Below are 22,153 nucleotides of genomic sequence, written 5' to 3' on the forward strand. Positions count from 1 at the left end.
TTTACACAATTTTAAAATATTTCTACCACGCGAGTTGTGAAAGTTAAAGCAAGGTTACGGTATAGACAATCTAGCTATTAAGTACAGTTTTTACATTGTCCATTAGAAGGCAGTAGAGAGCTTTTGCGCCGTGTATGTGTGAAAGACAGCGAGCAGAGGAGACGAAGAAGAGTTTGGAGTTTCCGCGGCACTGTTTGGGTTTGAACTGGCGTTAGCGCTTGATTGAGATTCGGTTACACGCTGCGTTCACAAAGTAAAAATATATTGTGGTCGTGTTTAGACAGTTGCTTTTACTTATATGATCATTTTTCGAACTAATATCTAGTCCATTCGTTAGTTAATTGACGTAATATAACGCTTATATCTTCTAACCAACATTAAGCTGGGAACAGCATTAGATTGGTAGTATTTCATATGGCTGGGGTCATGATGGGTTTCATTGGGATCATGTAGATGTGTTAAAAGTGATAAATACAAATGAAAATATTGCCAATGCGGTAAAGTAACTAGCTAGATGTGGCAGGAGGAGTAATTGCTAGCGTTTGACAGCTAACATTTGTAGAGTATCTCATACGCAGCCTGCACTGTGGGTGCCATGGAGAAGAAACCAAACACAATAAAGCAGACTGCTGCCAAGATAAAGACAAAAATTCACAGTAAGATTTTTTTCTTTCTCTTACACACACACACACCTTATGTCTTTTATTCATTTATTTATATTCAGATGCAGCTTCTGAACATCTTGAGGACACTGGGCATTAATCAGTGTTGCAGCCTAGTTGAGGGCCAAGTCACTTTCTGGATCTGCATACGTACATTCTAGGGCTGCAACCAGCGATTATTTTGATAATCGATTAATCGGGCGATTATTTTTCGATTAATTGGGTTTTGAAATTATGTTTGTTTGTTTTGCTTATTCTAACCATATAAAACCCGAATTCAGGGTATTTATGAAAAAGGTGTACAAAAATGCAAAAGCCACATATTGAGTTGAACTATATTTAATTTTTACATTATATAGTGTCTGCTTATTGAGGAGTGCATAGTGGATTTTTCTCGCTTGAACTAATTCACTCATGCTGGTTGTTTTTTTCTTTAACCTTCGTCTTATGTTAGCTTTCTGTTACTATCTCTTATGTTAACGGGTCGGTTTTGACCCTTATCTTAAAACAGTCATAAAATACCCTCTAAATTATTATTTATAATCCAATCTGTTTCTTATCTCTTCGTTACCTTGTTAGGTTTCCATACCCATGAAAAGATTGCTTTTAATACTTTTGGTGTGGCCCCCTGGGCCTTTCATTTGATAGCATACCTCTCGTTTTCAATTTAAAAAAAAGTGTAAAATGAACCTCAAGAGAATTATATAAATAAATGAAAGATTGTTATGTTGCCTGACTATTACTGAGGGGTATTAGAGAACATCTCTAAATTAAAAAAAAAATAATAATAATTTAAATATTATTAACTATAGTAACATCTATGGTGTTCAGGTCAATTTTGACCCATATATTTTATTTATTATTTTATACATTTTTTTATTTTTAAATTTTTTTTAGATAATGCTTTAATAGAAATACTAAATTAGAACTAGTAATAATAATAAAATATTGATTTGCAGTCAAACAAACAACATTTTAGATGTGTTTAGATGCATGTGTGCCAAAAACTATTTTTTTCAGTAGAAGCACAATATGTTTGTCTTTCTGTCCTTATTGCTAGGGCAGACCTGACACCTCTTTCTTTTAGAATTAGGTGGCTTCAGTGGGGTTGTGGCTGTTGCTGTGCTGGTTGATGTTGAGGCAGGGCTGGCTGAGAAGGATGCTGGTGCTGATGCTCCTTGAGTTGCTGATGGCATGGATAGAGTGCTAGGTGAACTCTGCAGCTGTCTAACCATAGCTGGGTCTCAGCTTTGCTCAATGGGTGTCTTGACTAAGGAACACCCTAGCTCCTCAAGAAACATTTTTGCTTGTTTTTTTTTTGGTTGAGGTCCACCCTAGCTGGATGTGGTGCCACAGCACAAATCCATTGTATGGATATAACATCTAGGATGTTATAAAACACAACCACTGGCCATCTCCTGGTCATTCCCTGGCAAGTGTAGGTGACAGTCAACTTAACCAAGTTGTCCAATCCTCCTTTGTTTTTATTATAGTCCAGGATAAGTATGGGCTTTGTCTCACTTCCTGATGACACATCTGAATCTTTGTGAAATGTGGACATAATTCCCCCACCCCCCACACCCACACACACACACACACACACACACTTTTTTTAGGGACAATAAAAAAACAACGGTGGTGTTGTCTGTAAAAGCAAATTTTGAAGAAAGTGGAGTCTTGATGTCACTTACTCTCATCACAGCAAACCTTCATCTGTATCGTGATGCTGCTCTGTGTCCTCTGTCTCATTTTCAGCAAAGAGATGATCAAGAGCTTGGCTTGTTGTAAATCTTCAAATTTTTTGCATGCTGCAAACTGGATATATGCACTCTGCAAGTCACCAACTCTAAACTGAATTGGTCTTATGCATGTCTTACATGTCCATTTTTGTTGGTTTGTTTTGCTTGTTCAGGGAAGGCGAAACAGGCAAAGAGAGAAGCCCCTAAGTAAAGCTTACAGGGTTAGGAGAGGAGCTGACTGTTAGTGAGCTGTTGGCTGAGTGTGTTAGTGAGCTGACAGTGTGTTTATGATTTCAGATTTAGCACTAATTATGGTTTTAAAATGTTATATTATAACTGGGTCGAAACCGACCCTAACAACACAAAGGTCATAATTTTAATCAGAGAAATTTATAATTTAGTTTTTAGATTTTTTTTGTTTTATTTTATTTAAATAGAGGTTCCTGACGAAGTAAAAAAACCTTGATGCAATAAACAAATGTATGTGGTACTTCTGTGCATTTAAACCTAAAAACGGGTCGGTGCTGACCCTAACACAAGAGGAAGGTTAAAAAAAAAAAATTGCACTGCGTTTGAGTATGCAAGGTAACCATGACAACCATGCTTTAAAAAACAACAACAATATAAAATATAATAAAACATTGTTTTGACAATTTTTGTAAAAAAAAAAAAAAATATATATATATATATATATATATATATATATATATATATATATATATATATTATATATATATATATATATATATATATATATATATATATATATATATATATATATATATATATATATATAATTTTTTTTTTTCCCCAGAAGATATAAGAATCTAAAATATATAATTTATTCAATTTTGTATAATAATTAAATGATGTATGCATACATTAAATATACAAAAATTGTAAACAAGCATTTGAACGAGGTAAAGTTTGAAATCACAAGTTAACTGTTGTAGTAGACACATGCTATTGAAAGAGAATGGAACAAAGAAATGCAGCAGGCTAAAAGCCTTGATTAAAAAAGAAAGAATTATGCATCGGTATGCAAATGCATAATTGTTTGCTGAAAACCACAACAGTGACTAAAAATGTAATAGTTTACTCCTGCTGTAATTTGTTGCTTTTAGATTTAGTTTGCACCGCTTTATTGGAAACCAGCACTATGTTGTGAGCGAGCTGATTGTGCAACCTGATGCCCCTGAACAGATCCAGTGTCCTGAAGTTAACAAACAGTTTACACAATAGCACTTCATTAAGCTATAACATTTTCACATGATGAGGATTATACAGTATTTGCTTACTGTACTGATGTTTCGCCTTTATCTGTAACACCAGTGTTTTATTTTCTTGTGCTTGTGCATCAGTACTTCCACACCAGACAAGCTCTGCTTTGCATAACTTGCAGGTTACAGTTTTCTTTTTTGTGCTTAATGTAAAATGCTCTCTTGCCCTGGATGACTTGGGACGCACACTTTGCTGCTGCCCATTGACCGTGTACTCTCTGCCATTTCACAAGCAGGTGTCTTATCTTGCCTTCATGCTGAACCGAAATTGAGCAGCCCAACGAATCGATAACGGCATTCGCATACAATGAATTTCACTATTGATTATTACCGTAGACATTCTCATCAAATCTGAAGAAAAAAAGAAAGCCTTTACTTGTCACATACTTTACAGCAGAGTGAATTTGTTTCTCACATTTCCCTGCTTGTTAGGAAGTTGGGCTCAGAGTGCAGGGTGCAGGGCATCCCTCGAGCAGAGACAGTTAATGCGTTATTAACCTAGCAACAGTGGAAATTTGGCAGTGGTGGGGCTAGAACCTCCTGAGCTTCTTTTCAGTAACCCAGAGCCTTCAATGAGCCACCTCCCGTGCCAAATTAGGGTCATTAATCTACCCATGGGAGGTGGCAAGCAGCCTGCACTAAGTATTTTAAGCTCAGAATCAGAATAGGGACCCAGAAGATGTGAGATGGCAACAATACCAACTGCCACATCATGACATCTTTTTTTTTTTTTTTGTTAAGTAATCTAAATTATCTGACTGATTTCGTTTTCTATTTCAGACACATCATCGTTCTTTAAGCTCTCTTTGAAAACCAACAACAAGGCCCTTGCCTTGGCTCTGGTTGCTCAGAAAGAGAAATCCAAGCAGCTTGAAATGGAAACGGCACGTTTACAGAAAGATCTGCAGAACCTCAGGTTTGATCTTGCCATACAGCGTCATAAAAATACAAAAATGGTGAGTCTGGCATTCACGGGATGCACAGCAGCAGTCATGCTAATGGCAGTTTTTATTTATTTTGTATGTTTTATATAAAAAAATGTAAGATGTTAGATTGAAAAATTACAGTTTAATCTTGCTGTTTTCAGCCAATGGGTAAATATGTTCTTCTCAATTTTAGTGTTTGTTTGTTTATTTATTTATTTTTATCTGTAATGAAAGCCTGTATGGTCTGCTATAAAGGTTATTGGTATATGAGTATAATAGTCAAACTTTTTTTTTTTTTTTTTTAACATAGTTCAGGGTTCTGCGTGAATTTTATAACAACTCTCTCAACTGTATGGCTAAGGCAGTGGACCTAATTTCCAAAGAAGAGGTAATTTATTACTTTTTATATTATATGTGGTCAGTGCATACAACTATCTTTAGAGGGAATGTTTGCAATATAGCTGCATTTTATAATAATTCATATTTTATAAATATTTCATATTAGGGTGCTGAGAGCGCAGACACTGAGATCCCAGATGGTATGAAGATTTAATAAATGATGTGTAATAGACGACTTTGTACAAAATAAAACTGTTCTGTATTCTTTGTGCTTTTCTTTCATAATATGTGCTGTTGAAATTTTGTGAAATTTTTTTGTTTGTGTGTTTGTTTTAAAGAGTCTTCTCAGACTGAGAAAGATGCAACAGCATTGTTACCTGGGCAGAAAACCAGAACCAGTCTATACAAATCAGAGCAACAGAAGAACACAGAGAGCCCTGGTGGAAAAGTGTCAATGCTGAATGATGATCAGCCTCATAGTTCTTCACCTCAGAGCAAGAAAAAGCCACATAGTCCAAAGGTTGACAATTCAGCACCTCAAAATGCTCTGTATGAGTCAGAGATGGAGATCACTGTAGTTGATAATGTTGCTGAAATTGTCACAGTTCAGACCAAGGGAAAGAAAAGTTGTAAGATTGATCAGAGGAAAACAAGCAAAAACAATGATCTGTGTTCAGCACGGAGTAGAGAGAGCATTGTGCTGAATTATGATCAAGAAGCAGTGGAGTCCTCTTGTCCAAAAAGTACAACTGTGAATACGTCTATGCGAACATCTTGTGAAACAGACCTTCAAACAAATACACAAAACAAGAGTGAAGAAGAGAGTTTGCCTCAGCGTGTAGAGCTTCTGCATGTGGAGGAAGAATCGGTCACTGCACAAAGAAAGACTCACGTCACATCTCGCTACACAAAAAGCAACAGGAGATTAGATTCTCAGAAGCTCTTCGCAGGATATACCAATAAAAAGCAAATCTATGTAATTCCTCCACACGAGTCCAGCTTAATTTCTGCCAGTAATGATTTAGAGGATTATTTTAGTGACCAAGGAGTCCAAAGTCATAGGAGGAGCAAGGAAAGTTTATATGACTCTATGTCTAAAGACAAAGACATTGAAAGTGAAGCTGAAATGCTGAAACCCCAAAACAACAGTGAAAACAGCAGGAAAACATACGAAATCCCACACAGTTCAAGACCACAGGACAGGAGGACTAAGGTTTCTTCTTTCAGTATTGATCTTGGTGTAAAGGAGAGTTCTAAATGTATTGATTTTCACAATGATGTCCAGGAAATCTGTTCCGAAAAGCGGCAAAGCATGCAGTCAACTCAGTCACTGTCTCGGACAGGAGAATGCAACACACTGAGAAACAGAGGAACATATGTGATCCATACAGGTCAAATTTCTGCCTGCAATGACCTCCCGATTCATACATTAGACACTCATACACATGTCACATCTAGGGAAACAGCAAATGAAATTTCTTTGGAAAGTACAAAAACTGCCCATTGTTCCTCAGCGATGCAATCAGATCAAGAGGTGTCTCATTTACCTGAAAACAGAAGGGCTGTCTGTGATGAGAATGTTTTTGACAATCTATTTGATCATTCTCCAATAGGGCACACAAAAGCCAAGAAGCCTAAGACAGCAGTGCCAAAAGAAAGAAAGAAGAATTTTACAACAAAAGAAAATGCATCAACAAAGAGAAGACATAAGTATAGCTTTACTCAGACTGGTGACATTTTGCCAAAAGAAATTCCATTACCAGCAGACAACAAAAAGAAAAACTGCACATCCACTAATTTGTTCCAGGAGGTAACAGAAAGCCTAAATTCTTCTGCTCACGAGGAAGCCTTTATGGATGAGCCTGCAACTGAGACTGGGGACACAAACAGCACTCATTTGGGACACTTTGACCATAATGATGATTTGGATACTATTAATGACATTGACATAAATTTGAAAGATGCCAGTCAAAAGCATCACAATAACCAAAATGCCAAGAGCAAGTGTAGAGATACTTATGTTGTCTTGTCTAATTGCAATTCGCAGTTAAACGGAAAGGAAAATGTTCCTGTTATGAGCAGCAATGAAGAGGGGTTAATTGCAGATAGGACATTTGTTCCTCATCATGACAGTGACAGTCAATCGACACCGATAAGAGCAGAGCATCTTAGGCAAAAACACAGTGGATTATTCTCTGAAGACAGGCCACCTTGGGAATCTCTGGATTATGGCTCCACTGAGAGTTTTATGTCTGACAGTCCGGTGACTATCCAGAAGAATACACAAGAGATTTCATCAGAAACTATGAACATTTATGAGGAACCTGAGTGGAATATGTCTCACCTATCTCCAGGTAACTATTGATTGGTTATTTATTTGTTTGTTTATATTTGATAGGTGGGGCACAAACCAGAAAAGTATTCTCCTCTTGTTTGGAAACTGCAATCGAATTGAATGATGATGCCACAGCTATTCGTGGCTGGGAGTTCAATTGAGTTCAGTGCACTTTTTATGTCAAATGTACACTGATCAGGCATCACTTTATGGCCACCGATCAGGCATAACATCGCCACTTGCCGAATATTGTGTTGGAATCCTTGCAGCAAAACAGTCCTGACCCATAGAGCCTTAATAGCATTAACTTCTTCAGCAATTTGAGCTACAGAAACTCATCTGTTGGATCAGACCACACAGATCAGCATTGACCCTGTCGCCGGTTCACCACTCTTTCACACCATTCCTTCCTTGGACCACTTTTGATAGATACAGACTGAGTAACATTTAGGATCTGTATTGTTAGTGAGCCTTAAACCAGCTGTAGTTTAGGCTTTAGGGACCAAAACCGGGTAACAAGTCCACTGATTGGAGATCCATGTGTTGTACAATGTGTTTAATTTAAGCAATTTTCTGTATTGTGTTTTATTAATTAACTATTAGATTTTAAGAGATGAGGGGGGGATACATTTTAAGAGATAAAATTGGACGAACATATTGGCCAAAAAAAATCGGCATAATATATAGGCCGTTATTTCTAAATATCAGCATATTGTTTGACCTCTATCACTGACCACTGCAGACCGGGAACACCCCAGAAGAGCGGCAGTTTTGGAGATGCTCTGACCCAGTTGTCTATCCATTAGAATTTGGCCCTTGTCAAACTCAAATCCTTTAGGCTTACCCATTTTTCTGCTTCTAATACATAAAATCTAAGAACAAAATGTTCACTTGTTGCTTAACATATCCCACCCATTAACAGGTGCCATGATGAAGAGATAATCATTGTATTCACTCACCAGTCATAAGGTTATAAGGTCATAATATTAGGCCTGATTGGTGTAAATGTGTGTGAATCTATGCATGTGAAAGAGGTTAGTTAGCACTTCCTTTAAGTGTCATCAGCTGCATGAGTAGCATGCAGCTACTTGAAAAGCTGTGATTAGCTACTTCACGTATTTAAGAGAACACTTATGCCTTTACTCTCCGATTAGTAGCAGTCATATCATAGGGAGATGCTAGATAGTGCATGTATATAGCAAATATTATTACAATAATAATAATATTAATATATTTTTTTATTATTATTGTTAAAATAATAAGCTTGTCAGATCACAGGATGAATTTTTTACCTATGGCTATTGTGTTTTATGTTTAAATTATAGATGGGAGGGCAATGAAGAGCTTAACAAACACAGACCTGACCGCCAATCCATTGTGCCGATCCCGTAGGAAAGCAGCTCCCGTGTCCTACAAGGAGCCGCCTCTCAACTGGTGAGAAGTCTTTTGTTGTTCTTCCATACGTGAAAAGTTTAAGCTGTAGGTGCTTTGTTAGGTTCATATTGCTTTTTAATTGTTTTTTCTTCATTTTGCAGCAAAATGAGGCGTGGGGACAAGTTCTCAGACACCAAATTCTTACATTCACCAGTGTATAAAGATAAAAAAAAGAAAAGTTTAAGAAAAATGCAGAGTAAATGCCCAATTTAAGTAGGATTTATACAGTTATTATATACTCTTAACCTTTACATTGATTGTATTTCTTTTTTAATTATTATTTTTAACATATATTTCAATATATTATTGCATTAAAATTTTTATAATTTAAATAACCTGTCATTGTAGAGGAATTTAGAGAACACTGCTTAAATCACCTATAGAATTTCATCTCTCTATTGGTTGCTATGGTAGTGGCGTGTTGATGTGACTGTCAGGTAGTGAATGAATAATACAGAATGTGTTCACCTGAGACGTGTGCTGTAGCTGCAGAATAGAGTTGTTGTTGTACACAGTAACAAGTGGCTAGATTCTGGGTTTTTTTTGTTGTTTATTTTTATTTTTTGTAACTTTTCTTGTATGTGTTGAATGTGTTCAGGAGCATTTGGTGAGTTTGACTGTTTTATTATTTGAGTCAAATTAAAAGACTTCTCATCTGGTTTTTCATATAATTGCCGCTGTTATTTGTTCATTTGTTTTTCTGAGCTAAACCGCTGTTTGTGTACTGATTTTGAAAGTTTGCACATATTTAATCAAAATCGGATTTTCTGCATTGTGTATAGCCCGTGGAGGTTATTAACCAAGAGGTGATTGGAGACTGAAATGTTGTTCTTTTTTTTTTAGTGTACAGTGCTTTTTTTTCCACATTATTTCAGTGTGTACATTTGGAAATAAATGTCCTTCTGATCCAGTCCTGATTGTTTTGTTGGTCATGTGCAACATGGAAACCAGACAAGTGAAGCGAAGCATTGAAGCTCTGCTGTAAGTCCCCCACGAGGCCTTTAATAATGAAACACCTAATAAAAAAAAAAAGTCTATACTCCATAGTGCTATTTATGAATATAATAGAATGTGTATAGGTATAAGTAAGAGGCAGCAATCACTAGAACATACTTTGTTTTTTGTGATTAATGTGACTTCTGTGAAAGAATATCTTTCTTATTTTTATGAGTGGTCATTATATTGGACAAAAAATCCGGGAAAATGACTTTGACCCAACAGGGAAAGGCTCTTCCTCGATGCTGGATAATTTGGTAAGAATTTGAATGATTAAATAAAAAGCTTTATTTAGTATATACAGTAAGTATATTATGGTGGTGTTGGAAAAATATTTTGTGTTAAATAGTTATTTGACCGATCACTGTTTAAGGCTCAATATGTAAGTGTTTCACATTTGGAATAAATAAATAATCAAGAAAATATGCATAAAATGCTATATAGTTGCAATAACTGTTTTTTAATTTTTTTATTATCCCACAGTTTTATTTTGTTCACTTTGCAGTTAGTTTTGGATTGTTCCAGTGATGCGTTCTCTGGTATTAATTGAACTAGAGATGGTTGCATTATTGATAATATTAGATCACAACTTATATATTAAGCTGTCTCTATGTCTTTATATACAGGCTCATTATGATTTAGCCATAAATGTGGCTTTATGGTATCTGAATGAGAAAAAAGGTGCTGACATGAATGAACTTATGTAAGTAATTTCTTTTGTGTGATTAGTAGAAAAAAAATAAGTAAATAAATTACACTTTATTTTTGCATCTTGAGTGTTGTGAAATTCTATACATGCTGGCAAAACAATTTACCTCTACTGTTTTTGCAGAGGAGCCATCAGTCCCAGCCACAATAACTGTTCTAACCGACTGGAAAGAGAGGCTATAATCCTTTCATCCTTTGCAGGAATGATTTTGGTTTGTACATTAGACAGAGTAATATATAAAGCTCATTCATCAGTCAAATAAATGCTCATATTTTTCTTTATTCTAGAATAGCTTGCCTGTGACTGACATCCTGTCACTGTATAGCTGCAAGCCATCTGTCTCCTGCCCTTATCCAGACACTAATGTAAATACATACATGTTTAAATATCATATTCATATTAAGAATTTTAAAAGTGCATTGTATTAAAATGGGTGTTTGAGTTAAATCAGTTAAAACTGCTACAATCTGCTATATGCTTAAACACAATCATTTAATAATAATAGACATTGTTAATTGAGTTTTTCCTTGCCACAGTCGCCACGGCTGCTCATCAGGGACAAATTCACACCATTCACCTTAACTGTTGATTTGTGTAAAGCTGCTTTGAGACAATGTCTGTTGTGAAAAGCGCTATACAAATAAACTTGACTTGACTTGACTTAATCAGTTTATGTTGTAAATAGGGATGCTCAATTTTATGGGTCAATGATCCACTCTATTTGGTGGTTTTCCTGCTCATGTCAATACTTCCTAAACTTTCTAGCCTTGCCTAATATCCTGGTGAGTTAAATGGATAGAATGGGACTAAAACTGTGCTGAACGCTCACCTAGCATGACTGCAGTAGGGAACTATTGTGTCTTCCCCCCATCTCACTCTTGTGACTTCCACAGAGCAACATCATTCATCCTTTCTCCTTATCCTATCACCCATTTGCCATGCTCGGTTCATTTAAGGCAGTAGACCGTTCAAGAAAGCACAGTAAGCACTGTATATGACACTGCACTTTGACTATTCGTTTTCATTTCCTGATTTCTGTGCATTACAAAAAAAAAGTATTATTTTCCAGCACAGATGCTGAAAAGGTGGAAAACTCTACATAACAAAAGAGCATCAGCAGAGCAGGAGAAGCAGATGGTGTCCTCCCCAACCCCCTCTTCTCCATCATCTTTTAGTGTGAGTCTTAAAGAATCTCCTAATATATCTGTCCATAAGGAATTCTCTTTTTCATTGTATTACATATTTATTATTTAGCTATCCATTATGAACCTCATTCATTCACTATGAATTGCTACTACAGCTGAACAAATTAAAGAATATATAATGTAGTATCATATAGCTCCGGAGACTGATTCATAGACCAGACTGAACTCATTTGTGTCACAACCTAATCCTTTTATTTAATGATCTGTCCTCTGTTGTGTACAGGACAGTGTGGATTCATTGAATGAGCAAACAAAGCACTATGAAGGCTCAGAAGAATCGCAGCAGGACTGAAGACTACTCACCCAGATAATCTTTAAAGCGTTCTGTTATTACTATATATGTTTTACATTTATTTTTTATCTTTAAAAATACAACCGAGTTACGACCTTTTAGAAGCCTTAGCTGTAAAATGTAAGTAAAAGCCAACACTTAATAAACTGTATTAATATGAAATATTTGCATATAGTAAAATGTGCCTTACGCTTTTAATTTCAACCTTAAAATTGTGTCCTACTGGCAGGTTATGTTGCATCTTTCTAGAAATAAATGCCTAAAATATACAAATTTATTATTTCAGCACATCAGGAAACAAAAAGACAAATCTGCATGCCTTGGCTTTTATTTGACTAGGCTTTTTCAGGAGCTTGTACACTGCAGCTTTTACTGGAAACTCTAATGTTGTTGTGTGACTATTGTGGGTAACAGAATCATGATTGTAAAATACTTGAAAAGGTGTGCTGAGAGTGGTTTTTTTTTTTAGATGGTGTATTTCTGGTCAGTGGGTACTGCTGTGTTTAACATTTTGTTTGTTTTGGTTGGTTTCTTTCTGAGAAGAGATTATTGAACTGTATCATCACAGTAACCAGCAACTATTCTAAATATTCAAATACTCTTTTCTAAGGATGAATACTTACTTGATCTTTACAAGAACTGCATAAAGAATGAGGTTCTTGGATCATTGGGCAGGTGAAAGAGTTAATTTTATTATATATGTTTAAAAAGCACCATATATGTTGACATCACTGCCCAATTTATAGACAAAACAAAATGCTGTCCATCATTTGGGGTTGTTTTCTATCTCTTTTGGAGTGGTTTATCCCACAATAGCACTTAGCAAAGTGTTTTATTTCTCTTATACCACAGCAAATTGCTTATCAATACAATATTTAACAAAGTACATGTTGTACATTTCAACCATTAATAATACATTTAATGTTGTGTACCCAGGATAAAGAGGTTTCTCTTATCATTTATTATAACAGTTATAAACATATAAATAATTCTTGTGTTAAACAACATTTGATACTTTTATTACTGTATTACTCTTAAGACTATGTGGAGCGCCATACAAGTCATTCCGAACTGACCTATTACTATTAAGGATTAACATACATATGGAATTGACTGCATTATTACCAACCTGAGTTTGCGTTTATGCCAGTACTACTGTGTGAGCCAGACAAAAAAACATTACATAGGACCGGAGTTTTTCTATGCAATGATTATCAAGTAATCTGCATGGTATTATGTTTGTCTCAAGTGACTAAAAATGTAACTATTTGATACACAATCATTTCATACATTAACACAGATAGATGATGCCTCTGATTCTTTGACCAAATGCAGGGGTCTACAGCTGCAGTGTTCTTTAAATGAATGGAATACACAAGTCGGTTGATGGAGCCCCCGTGAACTGTAGTCATGAAACCAGCACTGGCCTTAAATATAGTTATGTGAAGTCTGTAGAACAGAATATTTGCAGGTGGCTTATACATGAGGCTGGGACTGAGAATTTGGTCTCACTGTCACACAGCATTTTAATGCAACATGAACATTCCATATTGTTTTGTTACTATTGTAACATGGACTACAGTGGAAACCTCACCAGTCTTTTCCCTTTGTCTATATGTACATGGAAAAAACAAAACGACTAGTAATGTATTCATGCTTCAAATTACAGCACCAGTGTTGTTTTTAGTAACAGAACAGTTAGTCCCCTATAGCTGTGCAGATCTATAAAAGCTTAGGAAACAGAATTTCTCTACCAGACATCATGGGAAAGGTGGGATATTTTTTTTTTAAATCACAGTTCACATTAAACTGAAGCATTATCTGCCTTTCAGTATTCTTATGAGTAATATAACCATTGCTTTATATTCCAGATTATTTTTTACGAGGACAGAAATTTCCAAGGCCGTATTTTTGCGTGCAGCAGCGACTGCACAGATCTACACTCCTATTTTAACCACTGCAACTCCATCAGAGTGGAGAGTGGTTGCTTCATGATTTATGAAAAGCCAAATTACGTAGGTCACCAGTATTTTATGAAAAAAGGTGACTATCCTGATTTACACAGTTGGATGGGTGTCAGCACTAGTATCAGATCCTGTTGCATAATTCCACCGGTATGCTTTATCCACAATATTTGGTCTATAATGGTTTCTGTAGAATATCTAAATCCAACATAGAAATAACTTTTTTTTTTTAAACATATTATGTCTTTCATATTTCAAATTGCACACAAGAGCAAAATTATTTTCTTCCACACCTGTTAAATGGTAATTACAAATTATCTGTATCTTTTATTGTGTACCATATTCTGCTACATTTTTATTTGATTTTAGTACACTGGCTTATACAGATTAAGACTCTATGAAAAGCCTGACTTTAATGGTCACATGATGGAGTTCGGGGACGATTGTACCTGTGTTTCGGACCGTTTCCATCACCGCCATGTTTACTCCTGTAAAGTGAAGAATGGCTACTGGATCTTCTATGAGTATCCCAATTACAAAGGCAGGCAGTTTTTCCTGAAACCTGGAGACTATAGGAGATATCGTGACTGGGGTGCTACGTGTTCCATTGTAGGCTCTTTCAGACGCATCACTGATTTCTAAGTATTGTTCTTTTTATTAAAGAGTATACTTTGCTTCACAGAAATCCATTTTATGACTTTTGAATCCATGTTTGATTTTCTACAAATACAGTACATAACTGTAGATAAGTGGTGCATTATCTTGATGATCATACTCATCTTTGTTTGAAATTGTAATGTTAACAATAAAAATTAGCTCATTGAAACAATTTAAATTATACTTATATTTGATATAATTATAATGATAGCAAACAGCAAATGAATTGATGGTAAGACAAAATAAACATTTCCAAATTGTTGCTGCAAAAGAAAGTTGCTGTTTTAGTTTTTATTCGTAAATTTGCATTCATTTCCTGTTACACTATTTGTGCAAATAAATGTTACAAAAGTATATTACATTAATCACTATATATTATGCTGTGCATAAACTATTAACCAATGGTTTTGTCACCTTCTTCTTCTTTTTTGTCTTATTATTATTCTTGTTCCTGTTATTATATTATTGCATTGGGCCAAAATTTTAGTACTTAAATGCCATTGTCTACCCAGGGGCGCAATTAACAGTTTTAAGGGGGGTATGCAAGACAGAATTTTGGGCCCCTATATATATATATATATATATATATATATATATATATATATATATATATATATATATATATATATATATATATATATATACAATGTTATATTATTAATAAAGTAAATATAGTTTAATTTTATTTACAGGGAATTTATTTTATTTCACCACAGTGTTATTATTTAAAATATATGTGTGTATGTACGATAAAAAAAAAAACTAATTGGAAAAAATTTTATTTGATGATTGTGGGGCCCCCTAGCGTTCTCTTGGGCCCATATGCCTGGCATACTCTACATTTTATTTGAACTGTTTTAATTAAGCATAGTACATACACTCAGTACAACCAAATAAAATAATTAATTCAATGTCATTGGTCAGACTCCATTGATCATATTTTAGTCACTCAGTTTAAGTAGGTAACGCGTTTGATGGAACCAATCTTTGGGGTCATGGCACCCCAGATATTTCCTGTATTCACCAGGTTTTAGCAGATACTATCTGCCTCTGTAATTGTGATGCTCATAAAACAGTCAGTATCCTTCAAGCACATTGCAGGAATGAATGTCACTATAGTATAGATCATAGACAGATGGACAACCACATTAAACTCCATCATCTGTCCAGCAAGTCTGAACAGATCCTCATTCTATGAGACAATTTTTTTGCTAGGGACAAAAATGATTTAATCTTATATTACAGAAAATGAACAATATGTCTATAAATATATTTCTATTCTACAGTGAGGATCACTTGCGTTAGCATGTGACAGGATCTGACACAATCATTAAAACCCAGCCACCATTGATAATCAGGATATTCCCCTCTGTGGAGAAAGTTCTGGTAGCCCATAAAGTTTGACCGTTTATACGCCATTCAGTACCCATTCTCTACCCAAATGGAGTTGCATCAGCTGAAATAGGAGAATAGATCAGCACAGTCGTTGCTGCAATCATAGGAACGGCCCTGAAAGTTCCTGTACTCGTGGAACACAATCTGTAAGCAAATATATTTTTTTTGTTTGTTTAATTGAACAGTTAAAACGTATTAGCTCTTCACGTGCAGATGTTAATACAAATTCTTATAAACAGTATTAAAAAGAGGAGCTGTAAGCTTACCTTTCCCATAGTGATGGATTAGCAGTGTATCACAACATGGCCAGTGATTAATAGCAACTTTTTTATATCATTTTACATAACCCACATTGCCTGCGACAATTAACTTTTGATGTCAGCTTTTTTATTCAAAAGAATAATCTGCTGCTGAGCAACAAAAGGTATCTGCACTACGCTTGTGTATTCTAACAAAGAATTAAATGGTCATATTTAACCCTGTGTATGTTGATGTGTGTTATAACAAAATGCATATTTATGGATTTTAATCAGACACAGGAGAAATATCTAAAATCCTAAACAAAGGTTAACCCTGGACCCAAGCAAATAAGGCCATCTAATGCATAATGCATCTTCTTATGTATTATATTATGTAAACATGTATTATAATAAAACTTAAAATTATTATGACTTTGTTTGTTAAACTACACATTTACAAGAATTTTGTAGAGCTTGCATGAAAAATCTACCGTCTACAATCTAACCATAGGATGTTTTCCATCTGCTCTACAAAGAGGTCACATTGTTTGTTTCACTGTTAGAAAGAGCTCAAAACTAGAACACTTTTGGCAGAACATTTCAAATTTGTGTGAATATTATAATTTATTATATAATATTTAGAATTCAGGTGGCATTCGTAGTAATATCATTTTCTATAATTATATACTTCAGCTGTGTTTGGGGTGATCAGCATAAACAAAAAGCTATCAAAGTGTAAGAAAAGTACTTTATTTCAATTATACTGTCACACTAGCTATGATCAATTATGCAGTTTCATTTAAGAATTAAATCACTGTTTAGACAAATATTATGTGTAAAGCTTTTACATAATTAGGTTATATTTATGTAACAATATTCTGTGGAGTCATGTTTTATTGCATTTAATATGGCACATTTCAATAAAAAAAATAATTTTCTTTCAAATGTGCCCATATTTCTACCATCACAATATCTCCCTCTAGCGGCGCGACATTATACTTGCAAGTTTATATAATTTTTTTAAAAACACAATATCCATGAAAAAGAGATCACCTATCAGAGGGAAGAAACCAGAACTTGTTTGGGTGGTTGCAAGTCAACTCAACATTTTTCTCAAATAAAATGATTGGTTCCAATGAAGAGGACAGTGTTGATGATTCAGGTGTTTTGTATAAAGCCTGGTATTTATCTGAAAGCCATACTGCTGCTGAGCAGAGGTATGCTGAAACAGTCTGTGTAGGTCTTCACAGAAAGCATTTTTCAAAACAGATATTAAACCCTGTTTATTCATACCTCCTTATATGCATCCACATATATTTGAAAGCAATTTTTTTCCCAGATATTGTATTGTATTGTATTTTTGGTGAAACCTAGAGCCTTTTCTGGTTATAAAAGCTGTTTCACAGCAGTGCAGTATTCAATGATAATTTAACCTTTGAAGCACATTATATTATTACAATGTTTGGAGTGAATTTAATGTTTTTTACTCTAAACATTAAAATAATTAAACTATTTGTAATCTATCACAACTGATTAAAAAACACTAAGGTTTGTAAAATATTGATTGTATTGGGTTTTGTAAAAAGTGCCCCTCAATACCACAGGGGTCTTACAATCAGACATGCACTAACACTGTGGGTGTGGTCATAATTTAACACACTGGACCATGTGTTAATTAGCTGGCATTTGAGATGGAATCCTGCAAGGTCATTATGGAGACACCCCTGCTGTAGTGTAAAAGTAGAGCAAATAGATGGAGACATCTACTACAGTGGCAGTACTTGAAGAAGAAAAGCATTTAGAATTGCTTCCAATTGCTATAATACTTGAATGTATTATAACCCAACGTTTAATGCAAGTCTCACTCATTATACAGTGGAATACTAAACTCAAAGCTCAACTGACTCTTATAATAAAAGTCTTTTCAACTCACTCAGCACTACTTGACTCTATAGACAGGTGAAATGTAATGATTTAGGTTTTCACTAAAGTAAAAACATACCTTCTGAGTCTGTTTTTTTCCCTCAAGGTTTTTTCCTCATGCCATCACAGGGTTTTTTTTTATTCGCCATAATCACCTCTGGTTTGCTCTTTTGGGACACTACTACACTATCTATATTTATATCAGGGTAGCTGTAAAACTACTTAAGGAAAATGTTCACTGTTGAAAGTGCCATATGAATAGAATTTAAATGCTTTGTTGTTTCAGATTTTAGCAAATAATTAGTGCTCGTCGCATTAAAATATGCAGAAATTGTCATGTTTTTGTTCGGGTCACACAAGAGTTGTGTATTTGTTTTCTTGGGTGTGCTGTATTTATTTAGCTTTGTTTAGTTTTGTTAGTAAAGACTTTGAAACTGTTTTACTGGCCTTCAAAAATGTAGTTACTTGTGCATGGACAAACTCAAAGAAAAAAGTGTTATTCTGCCGTCATGCTGTGTTCTTTTTTGTAAAACCAAACAACAAAATTACGTGTATTGCAATGTTTCTGACCTGTCCCATGTTGATTTGTTCTGTTTGCTTAATGCTTTAATCAGCACAGCACTGCATTCCCAAGCCATGGGTTATTTTTGTTCTGCTGGGTCACTGGAGTTCCACAGCTGAGAGGAATTACTTTAATCCCATGAAAAAATGCACAAGTAAACATTCCAGCCAGGATGGTTGCCTTGTAAGGCTGCAAAGAAAAGAAGGCTAAATGAGTCGTTCGCATTTTTAAAAAAATAAGAAGGGAAAAACTTTAGGTAGGCCAATGCTGGCATCTTCCTGAAGTAAGTGGGTGAGAGATTGGAGAACGAATAGGAGAAAGCAAAGTGTGCAAGAACCATTAATATATAATATATTCTGTTAGTATTTTCACAAAACACTTTCTCATTCCTGGTGGTATCCCTTATACTATGCACAACTATTTTTACAAGTACACAAAAAACAAGTACTTAGTACAATAAATATTGAGCTGTAGATATACTAAAACCAATCACAGCATATTCTTCAGTTCATTTGGTTTAATTGATATGTCCTATTCTTCCTAATAATCTTTTATTGATATCTGCACATGTCTAAGATCTACAATTATTGCAAAACCATTTATCCAACAGGATAAAGAAAGCACAATTATAGACTTAAAGTATAATGAACTCTTACCTACTTTTGTTATAAATGGATATATGGCTCGCCATAAATTCATAGACAAAGTCAAGATTCATTGTAGTTTCAGAGGCTCATTTGATAAGATAATTAAAAAAATTTTTTAGCACACTTTAAAGAACCCAAATGGTATCTTTTAGCCAACGTATTACACTGAGCATTATCACTTAAGCCATAAGACTTTATTGTGTTGTTAGGAGTGTGTATGTGCTGTGACAGGATGTGTTAGGAGTAAAGTAGCACGCTGAAGCCATGTGCTAATTACACTCCCATCAGGTGTTGACAGATGCCCCATCATACACCTGGCTGAGGAGGGCATGCTGAGACCTTAATTATGGAACTTGGCCTGGGACAGGTGACCTTCTAGTGATCTTAAAACACACACACACACACACACACACACACACACACACACACACACACACACACACACACACACACACCTAGAGTTACTGAGCACTCTTGTATCTTTACATTTTATGACTGCACTCTTATTATTTCACACAGTAAGCCAGAACAATAAAAAATAACAATAATATCGAACAACTAAAACTAAACTAAAGGCTTGTAGAATGGTATAGTATCAGATCCTTGAAGTTATCGATCTTTTTCTTGCCACAGGCTCACTCATTAGAATAAACAAAAAAACAAAAAACTTATTGCATACAACTCTGTAACCTCTTTATGTCTGTAAAGCTGCTTTGAGACAATGTCCATTTTAAAAAGCGCTATACAGTTACAAATATTTTTTTCGCCATAAGGTGGCAGCACTGAATTTATTTTATTAGAAGGTGAGACACGTTACAGAGAAATGATAGGCAAATATTTGATCAGTGATTTCAGTGATATTTTTTCACGGATGTCCTTGTAGATGATAAAGTATGAGTTGGGAGGGTGTGGGGTTTCATGTATGTGCTTTACGTTTTATGAAGCCCAGCGCTGATTGATCTGATCAAATCGTGCCGCAGGGTCGCATGAAGACGCTTAGAAAACCTGATTAAGGGGTGATCCTGCTGTCAGACACGACTGCTGCTCTGTTTTACTTGGACCCCAGCGCCCAATGACGTCATCACGTGCTCACGTTCAAACCTCAGAGAACAGGGATTCACCACGAGCGACGCGTGACGTCAGCATGGAAAAAAAAAGTATCGCCATGGCAACCAATCTCCTCGTCGCAACCCATCATTGCTGCAGCACCAGGAGGCTTCTTCAGCCGAAAAAGCTTCTGATACCGTGCATAGTATAGTTACCCAAAAGACCGTGAAAAAAATAAAAATAAATAAAAAAAGAAGAACGTGTGTGCGAATGAACTAAATGAGATGCACTGACATTATCACGTGTCCCGTGTTTTCCGTATTGAACATTTTTTAAATGGAAAAAAGGCACGATGAGTCCCCATGTGAGACACTTGGGATGAAACCTGAAAGCTCAGCTGCTTCACACGTTGCCTGCGCAAAGACAATTACTCTGCTTAGAACACGTCTATTTAGCGTTTACCTTTTATTGGCGTGTCCGGCGTGACAGCTGGACAAAAAGAGCTCATTACAAAAAAAACACCCTTTTCCAAAACTGCTTGAATGATCAGATTTCTTTCTTTGTTCGAGCTCCAACATCACGGAAATCAGGAGGAGAAACACACAAGGACACACACAGGCTACAGGTAGGTGGTTTGATTTCTTTTCTCACTGTGAGAAATGGACCAGTGCAGTTTCACATCCTGCTTTCAAGCTGATACATGTTCACACTGGTCCAAACAGGAACCACTGAGATACAGTCTATCGATCCGTCACGATATCACTCTGACTATATGTATTTTGTGCACTATTGCCCTACTTGAATGTTGTATAAGGTTCATTTAATGGCCCTTGAAACTTTATCTTTTAAAATCAGTTTAAACCAAAATGAATTTTACCACTTTTATTACTCAATACTTAAATAGTGTAACCTTTTCTCACACCGGTTTGAACATGAAATCATGCATGGTGTATAGGCTCAGTTTCCCTTCTGCTGAACATCTACTAGAAAAAAAAACACCCACCCAGTTTAGTTCTCAATGTGTGGTGTAGGAATTCTAATGCATTTCTTATACCATTCTTCAATGATTCAAAACCACCTTCTGCAGTCTATGTATATACCTGCTCAGTGCCATTTTAGTATATCTTTAGTATATCGTATCATTGTTTGACTTGCACACTATTGCCTAATCTCTCACTGCTGCGACTGTTACTATGCTGGCTGGCAAATAGGATCCTCCAAATCAAGCCAGTTGATGCGATGCAGAACAAAAATTAAAAAACAATTCTTACAGAAGTTTATATTTGATAGCTTTACACACAATTGCCTCCATACATGATTGACCCACTGCATTAAGAGTGATGACAAGAAATAGTTTATTTCCACATACTTGTTTATCTCTAATGACGTTTCTAACTGGACACACTGAAGCAGGCCTGTCTTTTTATTCAACACTATTCTTAATATATTGTAGAAAGCCACTAGAATCTAACCATTTTATATCCAATGTGGTCCCTTTTCATCCCACAAGCGAAATATTAAACAGCCTGCTTTCACCTGTAAACTTCATATCAAATTAAATACTTGTGCCTTTATGAAAATGAAAGCTCTTAAATTTTTTTTAGTCCACTGCACACAAGATACCACATATGTGGCCATAGAATACTACCTATTATTAGGTTTTAAATCTGCTCACAATGCATCTGTACATTCCAAATAATGCATTTGTATTCAGTTATATGCCTACTATTTGATATTTATATTCATTGTCATTTTGGCCTGACAATAAAAGAGATAAGTGGTAAAATATCAGTTAATAATAA

General features: G+C 35.3%; 4 protein-coding genes and 1 pseudogene across 11 annotated transcripts in view; 4 read left to right on the forward strand and 1 right to left on the reverse strand.

The window, feature by feature from the left end:
* The first annotated feature begins 184 nt into the window (after window positions 1-184).
* sgo2 (shugoshin 2) lies at window positions 185-9,073 on the forward strand. 4 transcript variants are annotated; one of them, XM_083536517.1, is made up of 8 exons: window positions 185-253; window positions 579-656; window positions 4,462-4,637; window positions 4,918-4,995; window positions 5,113-5,146; window positions 5,285-7,300; window positions 8,607-8,715; window positions 8,817-9,073. In XM_083536517.1, the coding sequence occupies exons 2-8, from the start codon at window positions 596-598 to the stop codon at window positions 8,926-8,928; spliced, it is 2,586 nt and encodes an 861-aa protein (XP_083392643.1). In that variant the 5' UTR covers window positions 185-253; window positions 579-595; the 3' UTR covers window positions 8,929-9,073. The 4 variants fall into 4 exon arrangements, with proteins under 4 accessions (XP_083392643.1, XP_083392642.1, XP_083392644.1 ...); XM_083536516.1 differs by having other exon boundaries at window positions 235-253; window positions 550-656; XM_083536518.1 differs by lacking the exon at window positions 185-253 and adding an exon at window positions 356-402.
* Window positions 9,074-9,159: 86 nt separating this feature from the next.
* c9h2orf80 (chromosome 9 C2orf80 homolog) lies at window positions 9,160-12,024 on the forward strand. 4 transcript variants are annotated; one of them, XR_014532695.1, is made up of 9 exons: window positions 9,160-9,322; window positions 9,591-9,696; window positions 9,887-9,968; window positions 10,338-10,414; window positions 10,544-10,631; window positions 10,708-10,785; window positions 11,314-11,401; window positions 11,477-11,596; window positions 11,849-11,984. XR_014532695.1 is itself a non-coding variant. In XM_083536531.1 (9 exons), the coding sequence occupies exons 1-9, from the start codon at window positions 9,304-9,306 to the stop codon at window positions 11,915-11,917; spliced, it is 714 nt and encodes a 237-aa protein (XP_083392657.1). In that variant the 5' UTR covers window positions 9,160-9,303; the 3' UTR covers window positions 11,918-12,024. The 4 variants fall into 4 exon arrangements, 3 of the variants coding, with proteins under 3 accessions (XP_083392657.1, XP_083392658.1, XP_083392659.1); XM_083536531.1 differs by having other exon boundaries at window positions 11,490-11,596; window positions 11,849-12,024; XM_083536532.1 differs by having other exon boundaries at window positions 9,256-9,322; window positions 9,559-9,696; window positions 11,490-11,596; window positions 11,849-12,024.
* Window positions 12,025-13,532: 1,508 nt separating this feature from the next.
* Window positions 13,533-14,566, forward strand: LOC310723238 (gamma-crystallin M2-like). Its single transcript, XM_083536012.1, has 3 exons — window positions 13,533-13,688; window positions 13,789-14,031; window positions 14,251-14,566. Exons 1-3 carry the CDS (start codon window positions 13,680-13,682, stop codon window positions 14,521-14,523), a joined length of 525 nt encoding a protein of 174 aa, XP_083392138.1. The 5' UTR covers window positions 13,533-13,679; the 3' UTR covers window positions 14,524-14,566.
* Window positions 14,567-15,376: 810 nt separating this feature from the next.
* Window positions 15,377-16,236, reverse strand: LOC310724157 (gamma-crystallin S-1 pseudogene; annotated as a pseudogene). Its single transcript, XR_014538218.1, has 3 exons — window positions 16,200-16,236; window positions 15,823-16,077; window positions 15,377-15,602 (listed from the first exon to the last, which is right to left on the reverse strand). The product of XR_014538218.1 is annotated as a gamma-crystallin S-1 pseudogene (transcript).
* Window positions 16,237-20,167: 3,931 nt separating this feature from the next.
* The window catches only part of dgkg (diacylglycerol kinase, gamma), an 86,531-nt gene continuing 84,545 nt past the window's right edge, over window positions 20,168-22,153 (forward strand). The window contains exon 1 of the mRNA XM_083538138.1: window positions 20,168-20,976. The gene's annotated coding sequence lies outside the window, so the exon portion shown is untranslated. The remainder of the gene's footprint in view (window positions 20,977-22,153) is intronic.

Source organism: Silurus aristotelis (genome assembly GCF_946808225.1).
Source record: "Silurus aristotelis genome assembly, chromosome: 3".
NCBI classification, from domain to species: domain Eukaryota; kingdom Metazoa; phylum Chordata; class Actinopteri; order Siluriformes; family Siluridae; genus Silurus; species Silurus aristotelis.

Bases quoted from the DNA above. Each gene is read 5' to 3' on its own strand.
- sgo2 (XM_083536517.1), top strand. From the start codon at position 596: ATGGAGAAGAAACCAAACACAATAAAGCAGACTGCTGCCAAGATAAAG. The intron at 4,638-4,917 runs GTGAGTCTGGCA...TTTTTAACATAG, and splicing joins GTCATAAAAATACAAAAATG to TTCAGGGTTCTGCGTGAATT. The intron at 4,996-5,112 runs GTAATTTATTAC...ATTTCATATTAG, and splicing joins ACCTAATTTCCAAAGAAGAG to GGTGCTGAGAGCGCAGACAC.
- c9h2orf80 (XM_083536531.1), top strand. The intron at 10,415-10,543 runs GTAAGTAATTTC...CTGTTTTTGCAG, and splicing joins GCTGACATGAATGAACTTAT to AGGAGCCATCAGTCCCAGCC. The intron at 11,402-11,489 runs GTAAGCACTGTA...ATTATTTTCCAG, and splicing joins AGACCGTTCAAGAAAGCACA to CACAGATGCTGAAAAGGTGG.
- LOC310723238 (XM_083536012.1), top strand. The intron at 14,032-14,250 runs GTATGCTTTATC...ATTTGATTTTAG, and splicing joins CCTGTTGCATAATTCCACCG to TACACTGGCTTATACAGATT.